This window comes from Salvelinus fontinalis, chromosome 7 (assembly GCF_029448725.1).
Source record: "Salvelinus fontinalis isolate EN_2023a chromosome 7, ASM2944872v1, whole genome shotgun sequence".
Taxonomy (NCBI): domain Eukaryota; kingdom Metazoa; phylum Chordata; class Actinopteri; order Salmoniformes; family Salmonidae; genus Salvelinus; species Salvelinus fontinalis.
Genome location: NC_074671.1, coordinates 48381986 through 48407296, shown reverse-complemented (window position 1 = coordinate 48407296; position 25311 = coordinate 48381986). Strand labels below are relative to the sequence as shown.

Here is a 25311-nt window from a genome sequence, read left to right as displayed (position 1 = left end):
TGTGTGTGTGTGTCTAAGATTCACTGACTCACCTCACCTGCCTGGAGGGAGAGCGACTTAGAGACTAGTCACGTCTGCAAACAGCCCTGAAGACGTTCCACAGGAGCCAGCCAGCCAAAACACTGATGAGCAAGGAAAATGTGTTCCAACCACACACACACACACACCACACACACACACACACAACACCGCTGGCTTCCTGTATGAATCACATAATAGCTACACTCTGGTGTATGGTGAGTCACTCCCCAATGTCCTGAAGACTGCAGCCGACAACAGAGCATTTGTGGCTAACAGTCACCTCTAGTTAGTTAACCATCAGATCCACTAAAGACATGGGGATATGGGAATACTGTAGTTTCTTTAACGCTAATGGAGTAATTCTGCATAGTGTATTCAATAAAGCACAATTTCCTCATTAATGAGTAGGTTACTAGCCGATGACTATGTAGTACATGAGCATAATAAAACAGTTATGGATTATGTTTTTAATTGTTTTTATATAGCCAAGCCTGCTCAGGATGGTACTGCAGATGCACAATACAACTACAGTATGAGTCATATATGAGAAATAGGGCAGCTGGGCTTGAGGAACAGATACAGACAAAACAGAGAGAATACACAACAGACAGACATTAAAACGTCCTGGGTCTAGAAAAACCATCTACAAACCACCCAAGGATATGTGTTCACAAAAATGAATAGACAAGACAACACATCGCTCATGTAGAATGGAGAGCAACAGATCATTATTTGCAGTTCAGTTGAAAAACATATCACACACTATGCTCTCCCACTGACCTAGGCCATCACAGTAACAACAGCCTGCTACCCAGAGTATCAGTCGAAGCACCGCTCATTTAAAGCCCCTATACTGGACAGGAGACTAGAGCAATCACTCACGAGGCTGTCAGAGTAACCCTGACCTCACACCCAGAACCTCTGTTACAAAAGACTAGTGTAACCCTACTGACATATACAGAGCAAAAAATTCCATGTACCGTTTTGAAATAGGCAGTGGGAACTGAACAGCTTTGCTTCTGGTTACAAAGTCATGCCCAGTATTTGAAATTAAAACAGGATGGATAGGTGGTGCTGAATGGTAGTGCATTTGCCTGCACTGTAATGATTAAAACATTAGCCTGTAACCGGGGGGTAATAGCAGACTGATATTTGCACTATAAACTGCCATAAGCCCATGTAATGCATTAATGCTTCATCGAACGCCATAGAGGCTGACATGATTCATAATGGAGTAACCTAGACCTACTCCCTCCATCAACAAAGTATAATAATAGATGCTATTTATCAGACGCTTTTATCCAGAGACAGAGTCATGCGTGCATACATTTTACATACGGGTGGTCTCGGGAATCAAACCCACTTTCCTGGCATTGCAAGTGCCATGCTCTACCAACCGAGCTACAGAATCCATCTACTGTAGATCCACTGGCTATCAGTCTTCATCCTGGGTTGATATGAAGGACAGAATGTCCCTGTTACATGCAGAGTACTCAGCATGTATCGGCTACACAACTCTGGTTAGGACTCACCCAGCACTATTGTCTATAGATATTCATCCAATCATATCATGCATTACTAATGAATGCGAATGGCCCGTTCCGGCAATAAACATACCTTCTATGAATTGGCTATTTCTTCTTCTCTCAAACGTAATCGGATTGGTGCCTGAATGGGCAATGAACCTCTAGGCCCACCCCCCCATCTCTGATCTCTTTCTCCGTTCCCTCTTAATCTTCTCCGTACCCTCTGTCTGCATCCCAAATGGCATCCTATTCCCTATAATGCACTATTCTTCTTGACCTGGGCCCAAAGTAGCGCAATGGTGAATAGAGTGGCATTTGGGACATAATCTCTGTGGCTCTAACCGTCTGAAGTGTCCATCTACATCCATGCTTATCATCAGTTCTAGGCTGAAGATGTTTCCTTTCTATTTCTGGACCTGCGTAGCACACCGCCGTTGCTACTTATGCTCACTGATATGACGGGTTGGTTTCCATGGATATGCTGCTGTTCAGAGCCTCAGGCCTTGGGATTAGAGATTGCAGTTTAACTATAATGAATTCAGAACATGACTTCCAAAATGGAATCTTTCCCGTTCCATATCCATCCCAATCTGATCTAAATTCGTATTCATAAACATCACAACGACGTGACACATACATAGTGTCATACAAAATGGAAGGCAAGTTTGAATGTACTGTATTGCATTTTTAATATCGCCTAAAAGAAATGTGGAAGAGATACTGTACAAAAATCGAAAGGAGTCATTTTGATGACAGATCTATTCTCAACATTTACAACATCAGTTTGTTTTTCCTCATCCACAAAAGTAACTTCATTTTCAACTTCTCCAGAACTGGGGGCATGATCTAATTAGGGGTTGTAAACATTGCCGTTACTTGTAAGTCCTCTGATGTTTTACTGGTATAGTGCACAATGACCAAAACCACTTCAATCAAAAGATCTCATTGATTTTGGCAGGTTTGGTAGATTGGGCACAGATGAAGGCATCAGGGTTTCCCTTAAATAAAAAGGCAGGGGCTTTCTTGTGTCATGGCCGTGTTCGAAAGCATCAATTTATGACTGATCTACAAATTATAGTAAGTAGTTATTTAGGATGCAAGGTTATTTCTAGATCAGTCAGCTAGTCTGCAGTTACCGACTGCAACGTAGTCGATCTCAAACACGACCCGTCTCTGGGTAGGGGGGGGGGGGGGGGGGGGGGGGGGGGGGGGCGCTCAACTGCAGATCCAAATGGCGTCTCCAGTCGAACAGGTTAGCTAGGCCCCTGCTCCTCCTCCTGCTTCAGTCTCTTCCTCAGATGCTCACCAATAGCTGCCAGAGGGTTAGTCTTGCTGTGTGCCAGGTTCTTCACGGCTTCACTAAAGCGGCTGGTCTCACTCTCCCTGAGATCAAAACAAAACAGGTAGGTTGTAAGGTAATAATCAAATAAAAAAAAGAGTAATAATAACAGTAAAAGTAAATAGCAGATGGGCGGTTTATTATCTTGTTTGCTCTGATAAATCAGCAGGATGCAGGATAACATTTTCATTTTAGCTCCATGTCATTTTCTCATGGAGAATAATAAGTTAGACATGTGATCATCAGTGGTGGTTTGGCCATGGTCGGGCACAGGTTAATGTGAGGTCTTACAGGAGTTTGCGTTTTTGGGCTGGCTTCATCAGGCTGAAGTCTGTTGGTTCTGGCTTCTTCTTCACTGGCCTGAGAGGGAGAGACAAAATGATAAAGATGGTGAAAAAGTGATTGATTTCATATGGAATGATTATGGTTAAAAACAAGATACAAGTAAAAAAAGAAAGAAAAAAAAGAATGAGTTAGGACCACAATGTGGACGTGGAAGAAAACATTCCCATAACATCAAAGATCCACCTCCATATTATACAGTTGGTATGGGGCTCTTTTCTGCTCATGCCTTCTCATTTCAAACCTCGGCTAACCGCCGTTGAGCAAACTCTAGGCATCTACATTTGCTGGATGACATGAAAACATAGCTCTTGGGCCACGCACACCCGTGGTAGGTTTGACTTCGAAATGAGAATGCATGAAAAAAGAAACCATACCTACTGTTAAATATGGTGGTGGATCTTTGATATTATGGGGCTATTTCGCTTCCACTGGTCCTGGGGCCCTTGTTAAGGTCAACAGCGTCATGCCCTTTACCCAGTACCAGGACGATGAGTGAAGTAACCCCCCCCCCCCAGCCAAACTGTCCCCAACCTGGACGACGCTGGGCCAATTGTGCGCCGCCCCTGTGACACAGCCTGGGATCGAACCCGGGCCTATAGTGACGCCTCAAGCAATGCGATGCAGTGCCTTAGACCGCTGCGCCACTCGGGTGACACCTCACTTGTTAAACAAAATCTCTTTAATTATTTCTTTTATACAGTCATTTTTGCTCATCTTTATCAAGGGTGTCAACAATTTCAGACCCCAGTGTACATACACATCTTTTTCCTAACAAACATTCTATCTACCACATACACGGCAAGAGGGTCCAAGTTGTCATGGGTAGGCTAGCATGTATAGGCGCCATCTGCACTCTTACACTGGTTGAGTTGTATAAGGAACCACACAACCCCCCCCCCCCCCCCCCCCCCCCCCATCTTCTTCGAGGAGGCGTCTGTCAGTGTCAAGAAGAACAACCTTCCTCTGGGGGTGAAAGTTCAGGTACTTACTTGTTAAACAAAATCTCTTTAATTATTTATTTTATACAGTCAGACTTATTACATAAAAAACACATAACAAAGACGTTTTAGGATTTTGATAAAAAGGTGGAATTGAAGGAATATTAATCTGACATTAAGTCAAACAAATCATCGGAATGAATCTGCCTGATACCGTTTTGATCCACTCTGGAGAATTCCAAAATTCTAACTTCAGTCAGGGAGGATTTCCAGTGTCACACAGCCGGTGGTCATAAGTCTGTCTTGTTCACACTTCACACACACTTATAGTCATTGCTGACATCTCTGGCCTTGGCTTATGTTAGGATCCCCGTTTCACACTTCAAATACATCCATATGTCAGCCTGAGAGATCAGCATTAGGCCTTACATGATATCCTTGTATGAATATACAGCAGGCATATAAAAAAAAACGGGTACAAAAGCAATACTCTACATCCAGCTCATGGTCTTCATCAAAAGACTGCCTTTCATCAACAAATAACTTTTCCTTGACCTTCTCTATAGTGCCTGCTACTCCGGGCTCCTGGAAGAATGAACTTGTGAGAAGTGAGCTAACGGCATCACTGCCTAGCAACCATGTCTCCATGGACTCTGATGGAAGGCTTTGTCAGAACCAAAAGGTTAATTACATGTATTGGAACAGTTTAAAGGGCCCTTTTATACACCCTATATGGTGCATTGCTTTTTTGAGTCTGATAGGCCTACCTCCTAACTGTAACTATGTGTGCTCGGCTGAGCTCGCCATCTTGGTTTACTTTAAGCTGAAGAGAGAGCGAGGGACACAGATAGAAACAGACAGGAGAGAAAGAGAGAGAGCTGCAGTAGCACATTAATATTGACTGCAATAAATAACCCTGGAGGCATCCAGACACCAAAGAGGAACGTTATAACGCACAATTGAAATGTCCTCAGAACAATACCAGACTTCATTTACTTGCAAGAATGCCGTTGGAGGTGATTTCTTCCCCTCTTATTTAGTGTATTTTACGGCATAATCTCACCCATTGGTGTATTCATTAGTCGAACTCCATTGCAAAATGTTTGGTGTGTTTACCGTTTACACTAGGAACCAAATGAAACGGGGAGGGACCTACCTGCATTTGTCTAATAGAAAGGTTTTTGTTGCAAAACGTTTTCCGTTTCGAGTAAACGGTTTCTGTTGCAAAATGTTTTGACCAAATGATTTGCAATGGAATCGAACTAATGAATACACCCCAATTCTCTTCCTTCCTGTTTTGAACAGAAGTCAATTGCTTCCTTAATATCTGCAACCCTGCCACAGAAGCCAAATCTGCCCTCTACACCTCAAAATGACTTACGAACGTCTGACTAATTCTGTGCTGAAGGCCATACTGTAGAGGTAGGGTAGTATTGTGGCACTCTGATTCTGTCATAATGTACTGTGTGGAAAATATATGGGAATTTACATCCAGGTATGTCCTGTAACATGGCTCATTAACCCCAGTGACAGGGTCCTGAGGCACTGCTGCTGGGCTGGCCCCTTCTACCAGGGGCCCCTGAGACCAACCACTGGGACATTATGAGCTCATGTATTCCTGTGACAAAAATGCTAAGAAAGACCTAAAACAGAGGATTGAAATTCACTTGGATGAACTCAACTTGACAAAGGCAGTGAAAGGGTTGGACAGTGTGAGGAGACGACAGAGTGCCAAAAACGTAAACGATGACATGGTGGTAAAGAAAACGATGACCCATTTCACAGATGAAACAAGGCCTGCTAGACAAACCAACAGCTGTAAGAAGAGTCAGTGGGTGTGAGGAGAAAGACGATGGTGTGAAATCATAGCATTGCTGGGGTGTTCCACAGGGATGTGTACTTACACCCTATTCTTTCTGGAGGCCTTTCTGGAGGTCTTGGTGGTGGAGGGGATGAGCTGGCAGAGTTCTGGTAGGGCGTCTGCCAGCGGCCTCATGTCACCCACAACGGGCATAGCCGCCCTCTTAGCCTGGGCCACTTGTTGCTCCTTGGCCAGCTTGATGGAGCTGATCTCTAAATATCATACAGAAAAAGCATATCAATCAGGTTAGTTGAGGTCATTTGTACATGTGAGTGGTGAGTCTCTGATCCACCTCTACGCAGACGACACCATTCTGTATACTTCTGGCCCTTCTTTGGACACTGTGTTAACTACCCTCCAGGCGAGCTTCAATGCCATACAACTCTCCTTCCGTGGCCTCCAACTGCTCTTAAATACAAGAAAACCTAAATGCATGCTCTTCAACCGATCGCTGCCTGCACCTGCCCGCCCGTCCAACATCACTACTCTGGACGGCTCTGACTTAGAATATGTGCACAACTACAAATACCTAGGTGTCTGGTTAGACTGTAAACTCTCCTTCCAGACTCACATCAAACATCTCCAATCCAAAGTTAAATCTAGAATTGGCTTCCTATTCCGCAACAAAGCATCCTTCACTCATGCTGCCAAACATACCCTTGTAAAACTGACCATCCTACCGATCCTCAACTTCGGTGATGACATTTACAAAATAGCCTCCAATACCCTACTCAATAAATTGGATGCAGTCGATCACAGTGCCATCCGTTTTGTCCGCTCTCGTTGGCTGGCCCTCGCTTCATACTCGTCGCCAAACCCACTGGCTCCAGGTCATCTACAAGACCCTGCTAGGTAAAGTCCCCCCTTATCTCAGCTCACTGGTCACCATAGCAGCACCCACCTGTAGCACGTGCTCCAGCAGGTATATCTCCCTGGTCACCCCCAAAACCAATTCTTCCTTTGGCCACCTCTCCTTCCAGTTCTCTGCTGCCAATGACTGGAACGAACTACAAAAATATCTGATACTGGAAACACTTATCTCCCTCACTAGCTTTAAGCACCAGCTGTCAGATCAGCTCACAGATTACTGCACCTGTACATAGCCCATCTATAATTTAGCCCAAACAACTACCTCTCCCCCTACTGTATTTATTTATTTTGCTCCTTTGCACCCCATTATTTCTATCTCTACTTTGCACATTCTTCCACTGCAAATCAACCATTCCAGTGTTTTACTTGCTATATTGTATTTACTTCGCCACCATGGCCTTTTTTTTGCCTTCACCTCCCTTATCTCACCTCACTTGCTCACATTGTATATAGACTTATTTTTCTACTGTATTATTGACTGTATGTTTGTATTACTCCATGTGTAACTCTGTGTTGTTGTATGTGTCGAACTACTTTGCTTTATCTTGGCCAGGTCGCAATTGAAAATGAGAACTTGTTCTCAACTTGCCTACCTGGTTAAATAAAGGTGAAATAAATCAAATGTAGGTAGGGGTGAAGTGACTATGCATAGATAATAAACAGCGAGTAGCAGCAGTGTACAAAACAAATGGAGGGGGGTCAATGTAATAGTCCGGTGGCCATTTGATTAATTGTTCAACAGTTTTATGGCTTGGGCGTAGACGCTGTTACGGGGCCTTTTGGTCCTAGACTTGGCACTCCGGTACCGCTTGCCGTGCGGTAGCAGAGAAAACAGTCTATAACTTGGGTGACTGGAGACTCTGACAATTTTATGGGCTTTCCTCTGACACCGCCAATTATATACAGTTGAACTAGTAAGTTTACATACACCTTAGCCAAATACATTTAAACTCAGTTTTTCACAATTCCTTACATTTAATCCTGGAAATGTCAGAATAATAGAGAGAATGATTCATTTCAGCTTTTATTTCTTTCATCACATTCCCAGTGGGTCAGAAGTTTACATACTAATTGAGTGTATTTGGTAGCGTTGCCTTTAAATTGTTTAACTTCGGTCAAACGTTTCAGATAGCCTTCCACAAGCTTCCCACAATAATTTGGGTGAATTGTGGCCCATTCCTCCTGACAGAGCTTGTGTAACTGAGTCAGGTTTGTAGGCCTCCTTGCTCGCACACACTTTTTCAGTTCTGACCACAAATGTTCTATAGGATTGAGGTCAGGGCTTTGTGATGGCCACTCCAATACCTTGACTTTGTCCTTCAGCCATTTTGCCACAACTTTGGAAGTATGCTTGGGGTCCTTGTCCATTTGGAAGATCCATTTGTGATCAAGGTTTAACTTCCTGACTGATGTCTTGAGATGTTGCTTCAATATATCCACATAATTTTTCTCCTCATGATGCCATTTATTTTGTGACATGCACCAGTCCCTCTTGCAGCAAAGCACCACCACAACATGATGCTGCCACCCCCATGCTTCATGGTTGGGATAGTGTTCTTCAGCTTGCAAGCCTCCCCCTTTTTCCTCCAAACATAACGATGGTCTTTACGGCCAAACAGTTCTAGTTTTGTTTCATCAGACCAGAGGACATTTCTCCAAAAAGTACAAACTTTGTCTCCATGTGCAGTTGCAAACTGTAGTCTGGCTTTTTACGGCGGTTTGGAGCAGTGGCTTCTTCCTTGCGGAGCGGCCTTTCAGGTTACGTAGATATAGGACTCGTTTCACTGTGGATGTAGATACTTTTGTACCTGTTTCCTCCAGCATCTTCACATGGTCCTTTGCTGTTGTTCTGGGATTGATTTGCACTTTTCGCAAGCAAAGTACATTCATCTCTTGGAGACAGAAGACGTCTCCTTCCTGAGCGGTATGACGGCTGCGTGGTCCTATGGTGTTTATACTTGCGTACTATTGTTTGTACAGGTGAACCTGGTACCATCAGGCGTTTGGAAAATGCTCCCAAGGATGAACCAGACTTGTGGAGGTCTAAAAAAAAATGATGAGGTCTTGACTGATTTCTATAGATTTTCCCATGATGTGAAGCAAAGAGGGACTGAGTTTGAAAGTAGGCCTTGAAATACATCCACATGTACACCTCCAATTGCCTCAAATGATGTCAATTCGCCTATCAGAAGCTTCTAAAGTCAGGACATAATTTTCTGGAATTTTCCAAGCTGCTTAAAGGCACAGTCAACTTAGTGTATGTAAACTTCTGACCCACTGGAATTGTGAAACAGTGAATTGTAAGTGAAATAATTTGTCTGTAAACAATTGTTGGAAAAATTACTTGTGTCATGCACAAAGTAGATGTCCTAATCGACTTGCCAAAACTATAGTTTGTTAACAAGAAATTTGTGGAGTGGTTTAAAAACGAGTTTTAATGACTCCAACCTTAGTGTATGTAAACTTCCGACTTCAACTGTAGGTCCTGGATGGCGGGAAGCTTGTGATGTACTGGGCCGTACGCACAACCCTCTGTAGCGCCTTGTGGTCAGATGCCGAGCACTTGCCATACCAGGAGGTGATGCAACAGGTCAGGATGCTCTCGATGGTGCAGCTGTAGAACTTTTTGAGGATCTGGGGACCCATGCCAAATCTTTTCAGTCTCCTGAGGAGGAAAAGGTTTTGTTGTGCCCTCTTCACGACTGTCTTGGTGTGTTTGGACCATGACAGTTCGTTGGTGATGTGGACACCAAGGAACTTGAAACTCTCGTCCCGCTCCACTACAGCCCCGTTGATATTAATGGGGGCCTGTTCGACCCACCTTTTCCTGAAGTCCACAATCAGCTCCTTTGTCTTGCTCACATTGACAGAGAGGTTGTTTTCCTGGCACCACCGTTCTCTGACCTCCTCCCTATAGGCTGTCTCATCGTTGTCGGTGATCAGGCCTACCATTGTTGTGTCGTCTGCAAACTTAATAATGGTGTTGGAGTCGTGTTTGGCCACGCAGTTGTGGGTGAACAGGGAGTACAGGAGTGGACTAAGTGCACACCCCTGAGGGGCTCCAATGTTGAGGATCAGCGTGGTCGACGTGTTGTTGCCTACCCTTACCACCTAGGGGCGGCCTGTCAGAAGTCCAGCCTTACCAAGATTACCTAAAACCCTTTGTAGAGTGGCATTGATACACTACATCAGCAAAAGTATGTGGACACCTACACGAACATCTCATTCCAAAATCATGGGCAATTAATATGGAGTTGATCCCCCTTTTTGCTGCTATAAACAGCCTCTACTCTTCTGTGAAGGCTTTCCACTAGGTGTTGGAACATTGCTGCGGGGACTTGCTTCCATTTATCACAAGGGCATTAGTGAGGTCGGGCACTGAGGTTGGACAATTAGGTCTGGCTCGTAGTCGGAGGTAGCGTTCTCCTGGCATCCGCCAAACCTAGATTTGTCCGTCGGACTGGCAGATGGTGAAGCGTGATTCATCACTACAGAGAACGCGTTTCTACTGCTCCAGAGTCCAATGGCGGTGAGCGTTACACCACTCCAGCCGACACTTGGCATTGCGCATGGTGATCTTAGGCTTGTGTGCGGCTGCTCAGATGGAAACCCACTTCATGAAGCTCCCGACGAAAAGTTATAGAGCGGTCGTTGATCCAGAGGCAGTTCGGAACTTGCTACAGCACTCGGCGGTCCCGTTCTGTGAGCTTGTGTGGCCCACCATGTCACGGCTGAGCCATTCTTGCTCCCAGACGTTGCCACTTCCCAATAACAGCGTTTACAGTTGACCGGGGCAGTTCTAGCAGGGCAGAAATTTGTCGAACTGACTTGTTGGAAAGGTGGCATCCTATGACGGTGGCACGTTGAAAGTCTCTGAGCTCTTCAGTAAAGCCATTCTACGGCCAATGTTTGTCTATGGAGATTGCATGGCTGTGTGCTCGATTTTATACACCTGTTAGGTGTGACTGAAATAGTCGAATCGACTAATTTGAAGGGGTCTCCACATACTTTTGTATACAGTATATAGTGTATCAGGAGAATCTCTCTTTCTTGAGATGTAAAAAATATGGTTAAAAGCATGGTGGTTTGGGCCTCTTGGCTTTCATCATAGAATGGTGTTGATTCCATCCATTTCAGCCATGAGTTATGATGACTATGAGCCATATGGTTTCTTATGTGCAGACTTGCTCATGTAATTGACTGTGAGTATCAACTGGCGTATCAGCAGCAAAACACTAAACCCTACATCACCACAGACTTTCAGAAATACTGTGATCAGAGCCAGGGAGGAATATTCAAACAAGATGTCAACGGTACAGGCGTACAGTTCGTGAACAGTTGAAAATTGAGGTGCATTAAACTTTATGGCTTTAAGTAGAAATTCCGACTTTAGTGGATACGATCAGATCATAGACAGGATGTGTTGAAGGTATTAAAATGGCTGCTGAAACATTATTCACTGTTCATGTAATTTAGGCTAATCCTTAGGCTATTTCCAGATTGTGCAGAACTGTAGGATAGATACTCGTGCAACGCGGCTTTGATTGAATTGCCACCTCCGTCTCTTATTTAGGCTAAACGAAGGAACACATTGGGCATTAAATCACCTCTGGAATATACAGTCGAAATAATAACCCTTATTCGTCAACACATATTTTGCACAACTTCATCAGTACAGATCCAGTGGACGCCACGCTGCAGAAACACAGACAGCCCTGCCTCTTCCTGGAATACAGTTGGTCTATGACAGAAAAGCAATTATCAGATTTTTTTCTTTCTTTCTCCTTGTTAATATCCGAAAACTGCAGAGGTCTGAGGCTCACAGCCCGTCTCTAATTTCAGATGGAGTCAAAAGGACCATTAGCGCCTAATGATATGCATAGAGGAGACATCTTGTGTTACACAGAGAATTGATTGGATCAGCAGATTGGGTTACTAAGTGATCACAATTCTAGAAGAGTAGGTGGTGGTGTTAAAAGCGCAATAAGGGATCTGGGAATCTGTTCCAATGGTCATTTCAGAGGCCTGCTGTTTGGCTGGATACCAAATGCCAGACTGTAGCTTTAAAAAGGGGTTGTAATTACATAGACACAGCTAGCTCTGTCCCGGGCTGGACTGGCACAGCGCAGAAACCTCAGCTTCTCAGTAGAGATCAGTGGGGATGGGGCTCCTCATTTTCACCAACCTAATGCTGTTATGTCCCGAAGGCATCTATATCTTGCCTTTCAAACATTTTTGAACACAAAAAGGCATAATTCTACATTTTATAAATTCAAACGCTTTTGGGAGAGAGCACCAATGTCAGGAGTAGGGAGTGTCGAAAGGTAAAAACGTGACGGTTGAAATTGTCAAAAGACTCCAGCTAGCTAATTTATAGACTGTTCTCTCTGCTACCGCATGGCAAGCGGAACCGATGCACCAAGTCAGGAACCAACAGGACCCTGAACAGCTTCTACCCGCCAAGCTATAAGACTGATAAATAGTTAGTTAAATAATTAACCAATACCTACCCTGAATATCTGCACTGACACTTTTTGCACCAACTCTTTTGACTCGTCACATGCACTGCTGTTACTGTTTATCATCTATCCTGTTACCTAGTCACTTTATCCCTACCTATATGTACATAACTACATTGTACACCTGCACATTGACTCGGTACTGGTACCCTGTGTATATAGCCAAGTTATTGTTACTCATTGTGTATTTATTACTTGAGTTATTATTTTGTGTTATTTTATTTCAATTTCTTATGCTATTTCTATTTTACTTGCATTGTTGGGAAGGGCCCATAAGTAGGCATTTCACTGTTAGTCTACACCGGTTGTTTACGAAGCATGTGACAAATAAACATTGATTTGTTACGGAGTCCCCTGCCTGTGAGTCCTATCACTTAATGAAGCTCACTCCACCAATCCTCAAACAGTGCCAGAGATCAGGGGGTCATGAACTGGCTCCCCAATCTCTTATTGACCTCTGTGACCAGGCCACTGACCGGTTGCTAGGGTCTGGTGGTTGCTATGGAACCGGACACAGTCCTCTTGCCTGCTCAGAGCCTGCTCTCCAAGTGGACATGAGTGATGGTGTGTGGGCAGAAGTGAGTACCACTATCACTATACAGCCCATATTAGTATTACTCTTGGATCTGCTTAGTCATTCATTACCATGATATGTTTATTACGTACAGTATATCCATTCATCATCTCTCTTTGCACAGAACCAAATTAGTCACATATGTTCCCACAAATAAAGTTCCCGATTATGTGTAACTCTCTGCGAGGGTGCCTTATTCCTGCTGACAAAGGAAAGGTGTCTGTGGGTCACACACCAGTCAAATAGGAGGGTCTCCCTCATAGAAACAGTACGAGTCAGATCTATGTTAAGTTGTGATAATACTCACTGTTTAGCCACCTGTCTCGCCTCTCCTTCATCTTCTCTTTCTTTGTCTGCTGCTTCTTCTCCTCGGGGACTGGGAACAGACAGACAGAGACAGACAGAGACAGAGCCAGAGACAGACAGACAAGAGCGTGAGTGGACGTGCATCCACAATGTTACACTGGTGCTTCACACATTCAGTAGAGAAAACATACATCGCAGCTTCTCCTCGTGGGTATGTGAAGCGGTCATCATCAACAATATAAAATAACATTCAAAGCAATTCAATTCATTAACGATAAAGGAAGAGGGACGACTTTTTATAATGCTTTTGAAGTTGAAATGTGCCAGATCTTTTTCAACAAGATAATTGGAACCAGTAAAATGTTCCCATTGCCAAAGAAATAATTCACAGATGAATAGGATTAAAATAATAGATTTGAGTTCGGGGTGTACATTGCTTTTTAAATTTCCCAACGAGAGCTTGATTTGACGGGAAAAAGAAAAGCCTGTCACATGTCATCTTTAAAACAAACCACGGCTAAAAACTTTAAGCTCAAAAGGGAGAAAGTAATCGCAGTAGTGTTGCGAGCGCCTCAGAAGAAGATATGGCTCGATCAGGTCATGTGGCTTGTCTTTCCTGGTTCAAAGGCATGGAGAAAGGGAAGAGATAGAGACAGAGGGAGGGGGTTGAGAACAGAAAACACTACCTACTATCTATTTTTCCCCTCTTTAGAAAAACATCCTGTCCGGGGATGGAATGTTTTCAGCAATTGGGAAATCCACGTTGAGGCCCCCTGTGCATAGGGTAACCCCAGTGGTGTTTGTGATGTGTGTGTGTGAGCATTTGTTCCCATCTCTGCCCTTCCTGACAAAGAAAGAGTTATCACTGACACTGGGCGATAAGAGCAGAGGTTATCACACAGAAGGTTGCTTCCTGTAGCACAATGACAATAACAGACGCCGGACAGTATGCTTATTGTCACTGTCTACCATATCACTGGAGTGTCTAGTGGAAAATGTAGAAATTTTAGTGAGGGAAAATGAGATGGAGCTGGTAAAGAAAATCACTAATTTAAAACTACACCACAACGGTTGAATTGCTTTGAACACAAAACACGACCTTGATATCTGTGGAGCATTTTTAGTTTAAAATTTTTTTTAATCCCCCCACCGTGATTTTACTCTCTGTCGATGAAATCGAGAGAAAAGGGATCGATGCGCTGCTCCGTGACTTTGGGGAAATGAAGTGTCAGTGTTGAAGCCTGGCCCTATATATAGCTAGCAGAGCTTACTGGCGGAATTGGCTTGGTAATTAGCAATGCAGCAGTCCTTGACTGGCATGTCTGAGGAGGAGGATAAAGTGGAACTCCATGGCACCCAAACGCTACACGCCACAGCATCTCTAGCAGGGACTTACCTTACTCTCATGTTCCTTATGTCAAAACACAGTGCCACAACTGTCTTTCTCTGAACAGGCTACATTGTAACCTGGGACAACATTTTCTGAGGATCCTACAGCACTTTAAGGTTGCCTATTCAGTGATAATATATTGTTCCTGTCATACTAATACAAGGGGATCTGTTTAGTTTGATAGATGTTGTTTCAGTCTGCAAATGACAACTATGATGATGGATCAATAACTAGGCCTATTCATCCAGGCTCTTTGAGATAAAACACGTTACATCATCATTACCATGACATTGTAGATGTAGTATCTACAGGTTAAGTCGAAAGTTTACATACACCGCAGCCAAATACATTTAAACTCGGTTTTTCACAATTCCTGACATTTAATTCTAGTAAAAATTCCCTGTCTTGAGTCAGTTAGGATCACCACTTTCTTTTAAGAATGTGAAATGTCAGAATAATAGTAGAGAATGATTTATTTCAGCTTTTATTTCTTTCATCACATTCCCAGTGGGTTAGAAGTTTACATACACTCAATTAGTATTTGGTAGCATTGCCTGTAAATTGTTTAACTTGGGTCAAACGTTTCAGGTAGCCTTCCACAAGCTTCCCACAATAATTTGGGTGAGTTTTGGCCCATTCCTCCTGACAGAGCTGGTGTAACTGAGTTGGGTTTGTAGGCCTCCTTGCTCACACACGCTTTTTCAGTTCTGCCCACAAATGTTCTATAGGATTGAGGTCAGGGCTTTGTGATGGCCACTCCAATACCTTGACTTTGTTGTCCTTAAGCCATTTTGCCACAACCTTGGAAGTATGCTTGGGGTCATTGTCCATTTGGAAGACCCATTTGCGACCAAGCTTTAACTTCCTGACTGATGTCTTCAGATGTTGCTTCAATATATCCACATAATTTTTCTCCTCGTGATGCCATCTATTTTGTGAAGTGCACCAGTCCCTCCTGCAGAAAGCACCCCCACAACATGATGCTGCTACTCCCGTGCTTCACGGTTGGGATGGTCTTCTTCGGCTTGCAAGCCTCCCCCTTTTTCCTCCAAACATAACGATGGTTATTATGGCCAAACAGTTATATTTTTGTTTCATCAGACCAGAGGACATTTCTCCATGTGCAGTTGCAAACTGTAGTCTGGCTTTTTTATGGCGGTTTTGGAGCAGTGGCTTCTTCCTTGCTGAGCGGCCTTTCAGGTTATGTTGATATAGGACTTGTTTTACTGTGGATATAGATACTTTTGCACCGGTTCCCTCCAGCATTTTCACAAGGTCCTTTGCTGTTGTTCTGGGATTCATTTGCACTTTTCACACCAAAGTACGTTCATCTCTAGGAGACAGAACCCGTCTCCTTCCTGAGCGGTATGACGGCTGCGTGGTCCCATGGTGTTTATACTTGCGTACTATTGTTTGTACAGATGAACGTGGTACCTTCAGGCATTTGGAAATTGCTCCCAAGGATGAACCAGACTTGTGGAGGTCTACAATTTTTGTTCTGAGGTCTTGGCTGATTTCTTTTGATTTTCCCATGATGTCAAGCAAAGAGGCACTGAGTTTGAAGGTAGGCCTTGAAATACATCCACGGGTACACCGCCAATTGACTCAAATTATGTCAATTAGCCTATCAGAAGCTTCTAAAGCCATGACATCATTTTCTGGAATTTTCCAAGCTGTTTAAAGGCACAGTCAACTTAGTGTATGTAAACTTCTGACCCACTGGAATTGTGATACAGTGAATTATAAGTGAAATAATCTTGTCTGTAAACAATTGTTGGAAAAATTACGTGTCATAAACAAAGCAGATGTCCTAACCGACTTGCCAAAACTGTAGTTCGTTAACAAGACATTTGTGGAGTGGTTGAAAAACAAGTTAATGACTCCAACCTAAGTGTATGTAAACTTCGACTTCAACTGTATCATTAGTGTTCAATTAGAAACTTCCAATCATTGAATGGCAACTTGAGGTTACAGCATTGTGCAGTGCAGAGACAGAGAGCCTAGAGATGTTGTTTAATGGGGCACCACTCCCTTCACCTCCCCGATCAATAGCATCTCATTTAAAGACGCAGATGAGTTTGCGTTAGATGAGCAGGCAGCAGGATAGAACACGGATGTTGGATATAACCTACATGGAGGCATACAGACAGGTGGTACGAGGCAGTGACGTGGGGTGCGTCAGCAAAGTATTCTGTTAAAGCTAGAATCGTTCAATCAAAAAATAACAAAGCTGCACCCCGCCTCTGTTTTGGTAAAACACTGAGGGATGGGCCTGGAGAAATGTAACCACTCTCAAACTCATAGACAGAGCTAGGGACGCAAGGGCTGACCATTCATTATCATTTTTCTTGGTTTGTCTTAACCATGTTTTGAGGCAATCCAGTGTTTGTTCATATTTACATTCTTTACAAACATTGGAGTAAACAAGCTTATTTTGGGGGTTCTGATGGGGTATGATAGTTGAACTAAGCTCATGAGGCATGCATAAGTTATATTCTTCAACGGGTATATTATTCATTATATTAAGTCCAAAAATGGATGTAGCAACTAAGGATTCTAGCTTTAAGGTACTTCCAGTTGAAATGTAAGCTTTGAAAACACAGTCCTCGCGTTGCATTTCTGAAAACAGACATTTGGTACAACAGACAGACGTTAGAAACACATGGGAATGTGCGTGTGTGCTGGAATTGGCCTTGGGGGTCCTAATCACTGTACTGGGTTGAGTGTAGCTACTATGTTACTGGCCATGACCCCACTCTCAGAGGGTGTCTCAGCGGGAGTTCGGATATACATGATTTTATTTATTTTTTAAATGTCCAATTCACACATATATAAGAACCCACCTAATTATTACTAATCATCTGTACTGTGCCTGTCCATCTCTGAATCCAGCTGCCTTGTAGAATGTATTTGAATAGGTACTGTAATGTGCTAGAAATGGATATGGCTTATCAAGAAAAGTGAGGAGGAAAGGCAGGAAATAACTAGTTATAATACAAGAACAGTGTCCACACTGTAAAGGATTTTTTTTGGGGGGGGGGGGGGGATGACTCCCCGCTAATAATAGCAGGAAGGAAAAAACTAAAAGGAGAGGAGTGGGCAGCGTGGTTGGCAGGGGGAGCTGGCAGTGATGTCCGGGTTGTGTGGTGGTAGCTAATGTCATTCTGCGGCAATGAAACTGTCAGTGTGGGACAGTGGGAGTCAGTCACACATGAGAGAACTCATAGTGTTCGTTTATCATTCCCCTGCCACCTCCTCGCCTATTCACTGCTATTAAAAACACCCTACAGCTTCTCTCTTTATGCAAACAAACATATTATGGTATGGACTAGGATTGGGCTCAATTTCATTTCAATTCCAATCAATTTAGAAAGTAAAGCAAATTCAGATTACACTTTTTTTTCGTTGAAACGCACTGGATTTGTTTTTTTTTGTTTTTTTTAATTGGGGTGTCAGAGTACTTCCTGAATTGAAATGGACCCCAACACTGGTATGGACTGTCCAATAATACCTTTCACAATAGTATTTCAAATGTAAATTACGCCCAGGGGAATGATTCACTTTGACGAATAATCTACATTGAGGTAATGTCCTCCATATCTGACTCATGCTCGAGCTAACATGGTTAAACGTGCTCATGGTGGGTGAGTGCGCTGCTGCACTGGCCTGCTTTCTACTTTGTCCCTTATAGATCTCCTGCTGTCCTCCTGCTGTCCCAGCCACAAGGTTGAAAGGTTCAACAACAGTCAGCCAACAAAATGTTATTCCAGTCATTTCAATGACCACAGCACGGTTGATGAGCAATGTGGATAAAACCATTGGGCCTGGCAAGCAGCAGTTATGCAAGGTATTGATCGGTAAAGTGACAATTGTACTCTGCTCTCATTGCTTCTTTACCCGGGAAGCAAATAGTGACGGATCCCGACCAAAGCTCATCCTTAAGATAACAGCAGCAACTGGCTCACAAAGAGATCAGAGTTCTGTACTACGAATCTATATAGAGAAGACAGTGAACTAACTTTGGCCCACTCTTGAGTTCAACTCGTGATAGCCTAACTGGAGATGTGAAAGTGGGTCACCTTTTAGCCAGGTACATTTCTATGGCAACGAATCCAAATCAAATCTTATTTGTCACATACACATGGTTAGCAGATGTTAATGCGAGTGTAGCGAAATGCTTGTGCTTCTAGTTCCGACAATGCAGTAATAACCAACGAGTAATCTAACCTAACAATTTCACAACAACTACCTTATACACACAAGTGGAAAGGGATGAAGAATATGTACATAAAATATATGAATGAGTGATGGTACAGAACGGCATAGGCAAGATGCAGTAGATGGTATCGAGTACAGTATATACATATGAGATGAGTAATGTAGGGTATGTAAACATTATATTAAGTGGCATTGTTTAAAGTGGCTAGTGATACATTTTTTACATCAATTTTTCCATTATTAAAGTGGATGGAGTTGAGTCAGTATGTTGGCAGCAGCCACTCAATGTTAGTGGTGGCTGTTTAACAGTCTGATGGCCTTGAGATAGAAGCTGTTATTCAGTCTCTCTGTCCCTGCTTTGATGCACCTGTACTGACCTCGCCTTCTGGACGATAGCGGGGTGAACAGGCAGTGGCTCGGGGTGGTTGTTGTCCTGGAGGGCAGGTAGTTTGCCCCCGGTGATGCGTTGTGCAGACCTCACTACCCTCTGGAGAGCTTTACGGATGTGGGCGGAGCAGTTGCCGTACCAGGCGGTGATACAGCCCGACAGGATGCTCTCGATTGTGCATCTGTAAAAGTTTGTGAGTGTTTTTGGTGACAAGTCGAATTTCTTCAGCCTCCTTCAGAATGAACCTGCTGTGGGGCGGGCTAACTCCACTTACAGTGAATGAAGTGTTTGAGCCGTGAGTTGAGGACCAATGAAATTAGATTCCCTCTTGCAAAGAATGCATCATCCCTTCAAGCCGTGGATGTCGATTAACGCAGCCCCCTGCACCTCTCTGATTCAGAGGGGTGGGTTAAATGCGGAAGACACACTTCAGTTGTACAGCTGACTAGGTATCCCCTTTCATTCAGAAGACTGGGGCGGCAGGTAGCCTAGTGGTTAGAGCGATGGACTGGTAACCGAAAGGTTGCAAGATCGAATCCCTGAGCTGACAAGGCAAAAATCTGTCATTCTGCCGCTGAACAAGGCAGTCATTGAAAATAAGAATTTGTTCTTAACTGACTTGCCTAGTTAAATAAAATAAAAATATATATAAAAAAAGACTAGATATAAATATTTTATTAATCTAATGTTCTTGTGTGTTTAATTTTTTTCCAAATACATGACACATTTAGTAAATTGAGGATGAATTCGAAACTTCACGCATAGTAAAACTTTCGTATGACTTTATAAAAATTGCGAGGTTAAAATCAATAGGAGTGGGGGGAAAGAGGTCTCGTGCATTCCTAAGCACACCAAAGCACTTCTAAAAGGCCATTTCACACAAAAGCTCTTATTGCTCCTGTAAATCGCTCTGGATTAGGGTTAAGTGCCTTGCTCAAGGGCACACCGGCATATTTTTTCCCCTAGTCGGCTCGGGAACTCGAACCAGCAACATTTTGGTTACTGGGCCAACGCTCTTAACCGCTAGGCTACCTGCCGCCCTATATTCCACACTGTAGTATCCCTTGATCATGTGTGGTACTTACTATATCATTTTGTAGTATACTATACACTGTAGTATACGTCGAATCTGTAACGCTTACTATAGAATTGTGTAGGACACTATAGAATACTATAGTAACTATTACAGTATTATCCACACAAAAAAACACTGTAGTAAATACTACGGTAAAACATTACACTTTAACTACAGTAATATTAAAACAGCATTTAATTTGCATATACCCCACCTATTCCCATCCCCCAATTTGTGGCACCCATGACTGAGAAACCTACATGCCAAGTATGTTGTGTTCCCTACAGGTTACGCTCTACCAACTGAGCCACACCGAACCACAACCTAGATCTACTGATGTTACTGACTCGCTTCTCAGTGACAGGATGACCTCACCAATTTCCCAGCCACCCACACTGCTGTTGCTGCTGCCATGGCGATAAGACGGGTCAGGACAAGACCTCCCCACCACATCACAAATCAGGGTCATTCGTATCCCCTGGGGTGTTTCACGGCAACTAATAAATCCTTGCAGAAAATGTGTCATCTCTAACCCTATATCGAAAACGGCTTCAATTATCACAGAGTTTATCTCAAGCCAAAACATGGTGGCATAAAATGAACTATCGAAACCAAGCGAAAGTATTTTCATCGCTCTCTTTTCATTTCCACGTGCATCTTCACCCATGCTCAGATACAGCTCTTCCAGAAGCAACACACACACCACCTTTCATCACAGGGCAGTTAGTTCCTTCCTGCCGGGTCCAATCTTTAATCTGCCACCGCAGTGTCAACAACATGGGTTGTCCTGCTGTAGCAGCAGAGGTACAGGGGCCAGATAGGCATCTCTACTCCTGCTGCATCCCCGTCCCTGACAGCCCTGGTCCTGGACTGCTGATGGGTGAAACTCAACCCGACCTGGGGCTGTTTGTGGTGGGGAGAGAGCCTTACTTACCACCTCCCTGGTCCTCCCTGTACCCCCAGAGAGGATCGGGTTCTCAGCACACAGTGAAATAGATAGCACCGATTAGATAGCAAGAAAGGCATTTCACTGTACTAGTGCACGTGACAAAAACTTGAAACTTGATTGGGCTTTATTATGAGTGGTTGGGAAAATTCCATATTTCCTTTCCTGCTTGGGTTTGCCCCCGCTTAGCCTCTCCGCTTTCCCCTTTTCTCTGGCATAATTGACAGGCAGCTCTCTGTTAGGTGGAGGAGAGGAGGAGGTGCAGTGCCTTTCGGGAGTTGACAAAAAGATGGAAGAGGTGGTTTCACAGGGTCCCAGCTCAGATACGGATATCCCCGATTAAAAAAAACGCAGAGAGGGCTCTTTGTCAAAACAGAGGTGGTCACTGAATGATCGATTGCCGCAGACGTCACTTTGAGCATCACGCCGTGGGAATGGCAGCAAGGAGTTCTGCTCTTCGAAAAACAGAGTTTTCCGGTCAAGACTAATGTAGCACGGAACACGCGGAAGTGAACAGGGCTCGACAGCGCGACCGTTTCACTCGCATATGAGCTGAAATATTTTGCCGTGCGACCTGGAATTTTTATTTAAGAGCATCAGTGTGACTAGAAGAGAAAAAATCTCAGAAAATTGTTGCAATGATTACTTCACTGTACCGCAGCCTTGGACAATACACTGAGTGCAGATCCATGCTTGCACCATTACTACAAAGAAAACAGCATCTTGCTTTCAATATTTTTAATTGTGCCCCTTAAATTATTTAACGCAGGCGCACACGGGCTCCTTGTAAAAAGTCAGCGTAGAGCCCTGGTGAAGACTATGAACTAAGGCACTTGAATAGGCCTAATAGAAAATCAACTGCAGAGACTGATATTCAGTCAGGAGGATGGGGAATTTGTATTTTTTTTATTTAACGAGGCAAAAGGCATGCACAAACATGCACACACACAAAGTGTGCATTTGCTGCCAATGAATATGCCAAGCACCAACAGTAAGTGTGCATAATAACACTAATTAAATCAATCGAATTAAAAGTGGAAGATAAGAGTTTATATCTGCTCGGATACAAGCACCCAGGGGGGCCTACAAGAGGCAACGGATGAAAAGACATGACACACTCACAGCATTCGCTTGCTTCTTTCTGCTCTGGCAGAGAGAACAGAGTATTTTATAATTAACAGCATAGTAGAGTGGCTAGCTGTATAGATGCCTGAACAGAAACCAGAAGGCTTTAATCCCCGTGGGTAGAGACAGACACCGCCAAGGACGGGGTGCTCGCAAAGACAAACCAAAAGAAATGTAATATTAATGTAGTAGAGTCAGTGAAAGTGAATTTGGAATAATTCAGGTGAAATACCCCTATTAACACGACAACGTGGCAGCGTTCAGCTGAAATGATAAGCTGTAGGCTAAAATAATTGATCTCTATAATGCCGGCTCCCTTCCGTTCCCTCATTGTTAATGTGTAGAAGGAGGCAGTGCTTTAATCACAGCAGCTCACACAGCTAGAAGAGCCCACAGTTCGCAATGTCTGTCTGCTTAGGCGAGATGGTAAAAATCCAATTCATACCATTTCCGTGGACGGGATTTAAAAACAGAATTGTTATTAAACCCTTACTTATATCGCGTCAATTTTATTTTCCCACGAACGTACTGTCAAATTAGATTTTGCTTTCCAGAACCTACTTACCATTTCACAAAGAGGTCAATATAATTGTCTACATACACTGTTTTGGGAAAACAAGAGCACACTGACAAGCATTTCACCATGGCAACAGATGGAATACTGCATCTCATTGCCCTGTCCTTTTTTTATTTCATAAATTTGTCAGCAGCCAGGAAAGCACTTGCTTTAATTAGTTAGCCTAATCAAAAGACACAGCTAAATATACCCGGCGTTAATAGATCACACACATCCAACGTATTAAACACCCTTTTAGCTTCAATGCAAGAAAAGGGCTGAAGAGTGAGTACTCGTTAGCAGTGTGTGTGCGTCTGCAAGCGAGGACGAGAGAAAGAAGAGGAAAGAAACAGCAGAATGCAGAAACTGAAGCTATTTAAATACTTGCTCACTAGCTATAGGGAACAGCCAGATAGATACCTTCTGCAGAGGTTGAGTGAGCCAGCCAGGGACCTGGCACCCCTGAACACCTCTCCCACCATGCACTACAGACAAAAGCCTAAACAAGCAAGAGACAACAAGACATTGGAACAACCTTGAGGAGAAATCCAAACCGTAAAAGTGACACTCAATACATCTCCCGAACAGTCTTTCTGACAAAGAGTCAGGGCAGACTACTTACTACACACCGTGTATCGACATCCGTCACTGTTACACTGTAATGCACAAGGGACAGGACCACCTGATGCTTTCCCACGGGGCCGCAGCGAGGTACGCTACCAAGAGAACTACACCCTGCAGCACCAGCCTCCTCGGTGCGTCAGCGGTGCCACGACTCATCTAGTCAGGGAGAAACACTGATGCAGGGGAGCTAGGAGGCCGAACTGAACCTTGATTTCATGCATGAACTATTCATGCTGCAGAGAGGCTATAAATAGAACCAGTCCTCTGTTGTCGAATAAGGAAGATGGGCTTCTTGCTGCAGCTCTGCCGCTGCAGCTCTGCCACTGCAGCAGCCACTCCGACTGACTGACGTACATTGGGCTTAAACTTACTTGAAAGAGCCTAGGTTTCAAGAGGGAAGAGGTTGGCAGGTGCATGGAACATCAATGGAAAAATATATACTGTTAAAAACATGTCAGATTGAATAAGTAAATGAAATAGGGTTCCAATAAGCCTCCATATAACAAATAATTTGGATGGTTAGTTTCTTATCTATATGTTACCATCATTCTTACTTTTCTTCATTACACCTTTTATACCAATGGTAAGTAATATACTGCATAGACTAAACTGTTGCCATCGTCACATCACAAGTCACTTTCTGTCGAGTGATTCCTTTGTATTTTCTGCCCTCTTGTGGTAGGAGAGAATGACATAACGTGTACAGAGAAATACTATGTGCCTGGTTGATTTTGCTGGAAATAAAGAATGTCTCCAGGACGTTTTGGGGAGCTAAAACGTCACGACAATTAAATGCATGTACTTGAAGGTAGAATATGATTCGTTATTGAGACACACAGACAAGTACTCTCGTGCAGATTTCCTTGGATTAACTAGCTAAATATTTGGTTGACAATCAAAGTGTATTTACCTTTCTGTGCAGGTGGACCAGTGTCATTGGATGGTTCTTCAAACTTCAGAGTTTGCACGAGGGCTTCAGGGCTGATTTGTGTTCCAGCAAAGATTCCACTTGGAAAGGAACTCAGTGGGGTCTGTTGGAAGAGAACATCCACATTGACACTCAACATAAATATAATGCAAAACAAATACACGCTTCATACTAATTTCTCTATAGCCAGCTAAATGTATACATTATGATCCTAACTAGCTGACAACTAGCTAGCTAGTGAAATATCTAACTGTTAGCTAGCTAACGTTAACTGTTCTAATAGCTTTAGCGTTAGCTAAACCATCTAAAAGAGACGGAGTTGGCAAGCGAACGTTAAATTATGTGTTGATAAAATACCTTCGCGTTTTCATCCTTCTTATTGTGCAGCTGTGCATTGTTTGTCTTGCTTACATCGAAAATGAACGAACCACTTGTAATCACAGGAATCGGTGCCTTTTCTAAATCTGTGGATCTTGCGCCACCGAACGGTGGACTGTCAAGTTTAACCGCAGCCTGATGAAGCTTTTCGCGGACCCGCTTTATCTTTCCAACCATACTGCCTCTTAGTTACTGAGTTAAATAAAGATACAATCTGTCTCCGAAGCCACACTCATGCTCGAACTACCTAACAACGTGGAAAATCTTTTGACAACAACAAAATGTGCGCCCCTGTGATATGTGACCGGGGGAAACAATTTTGTGCAAACTATATTTCCGCCTCTTCCCCACAAAGTCCCGCAGTGACTGATGGAGTGGCCAAAA

General features: G+C 43.5%; 1 protein-coding gene across 2 annotated transcripts; it reads right to left on the bottom strand.

The window, feature by feature from the left end:
- Positions 1-2219: 2219 nt before the first annotated feature.
- On the bottom strand, positions 2220-25254 carry LOC129859569 (ribosome biogenesis protein SLX9 homolog). 2 transcript variants are annotated; one of them, XM_055929482.1, is made up of 6 exons: positions 24961-25254; positions 24532-24652; positions 13301-13369; positions 6074-6242; positions 3178-3246; positions 2220-2930 (listed from the first exon to the last, which is right to left on the bottom strand). In XM_055929482.1, exons 1-6 carry the CDS (start codon positions 25102-25104, stop codon positions 2801-2803), a joined length of 702 nt encoding a protein of 233 aa, XP_055785457.1. In that variant the 5' UTR covers positions 25105-25254; the 3' UTR covers positions 2220-2800. The 2 variants fall into 2 exon arrangements, with proteins under 2 accessions (XP_055785457.1, XP_055785456.1); XM_055929481.1 differs by having other exon boundaries at positions 24907-25247.
- Between the last annotated feature and the right edge of the window lie 57 nt (positions 25255-25311).

Excerpts from the sequence above, each read along its gene's own strand:
- LOC129859569 (XM_055929481.1), bottom strand. The coding sequence starts at position 25,104 with ATGGTTGGAAAGATAAAGCGGGTCCGCGAAAAGCTTCATCAGGCTGCG. Across the intron at positions 24,653-24,906 it reads AGAAGGATGAAAACGCGAAG|ACCCCACTGAGTTCCTTTCC; the intron begins GTATTTTATCAA and ends CTCTTCCAACAG. Across the intron at positions 2,931-3,177 it reads GCCCAAAAACGCAAACTCCT|GGAGAGTGAGACCAGCCGCT; the intron begins GTAAGACCTCAC and ends TTTTGATCTCAG.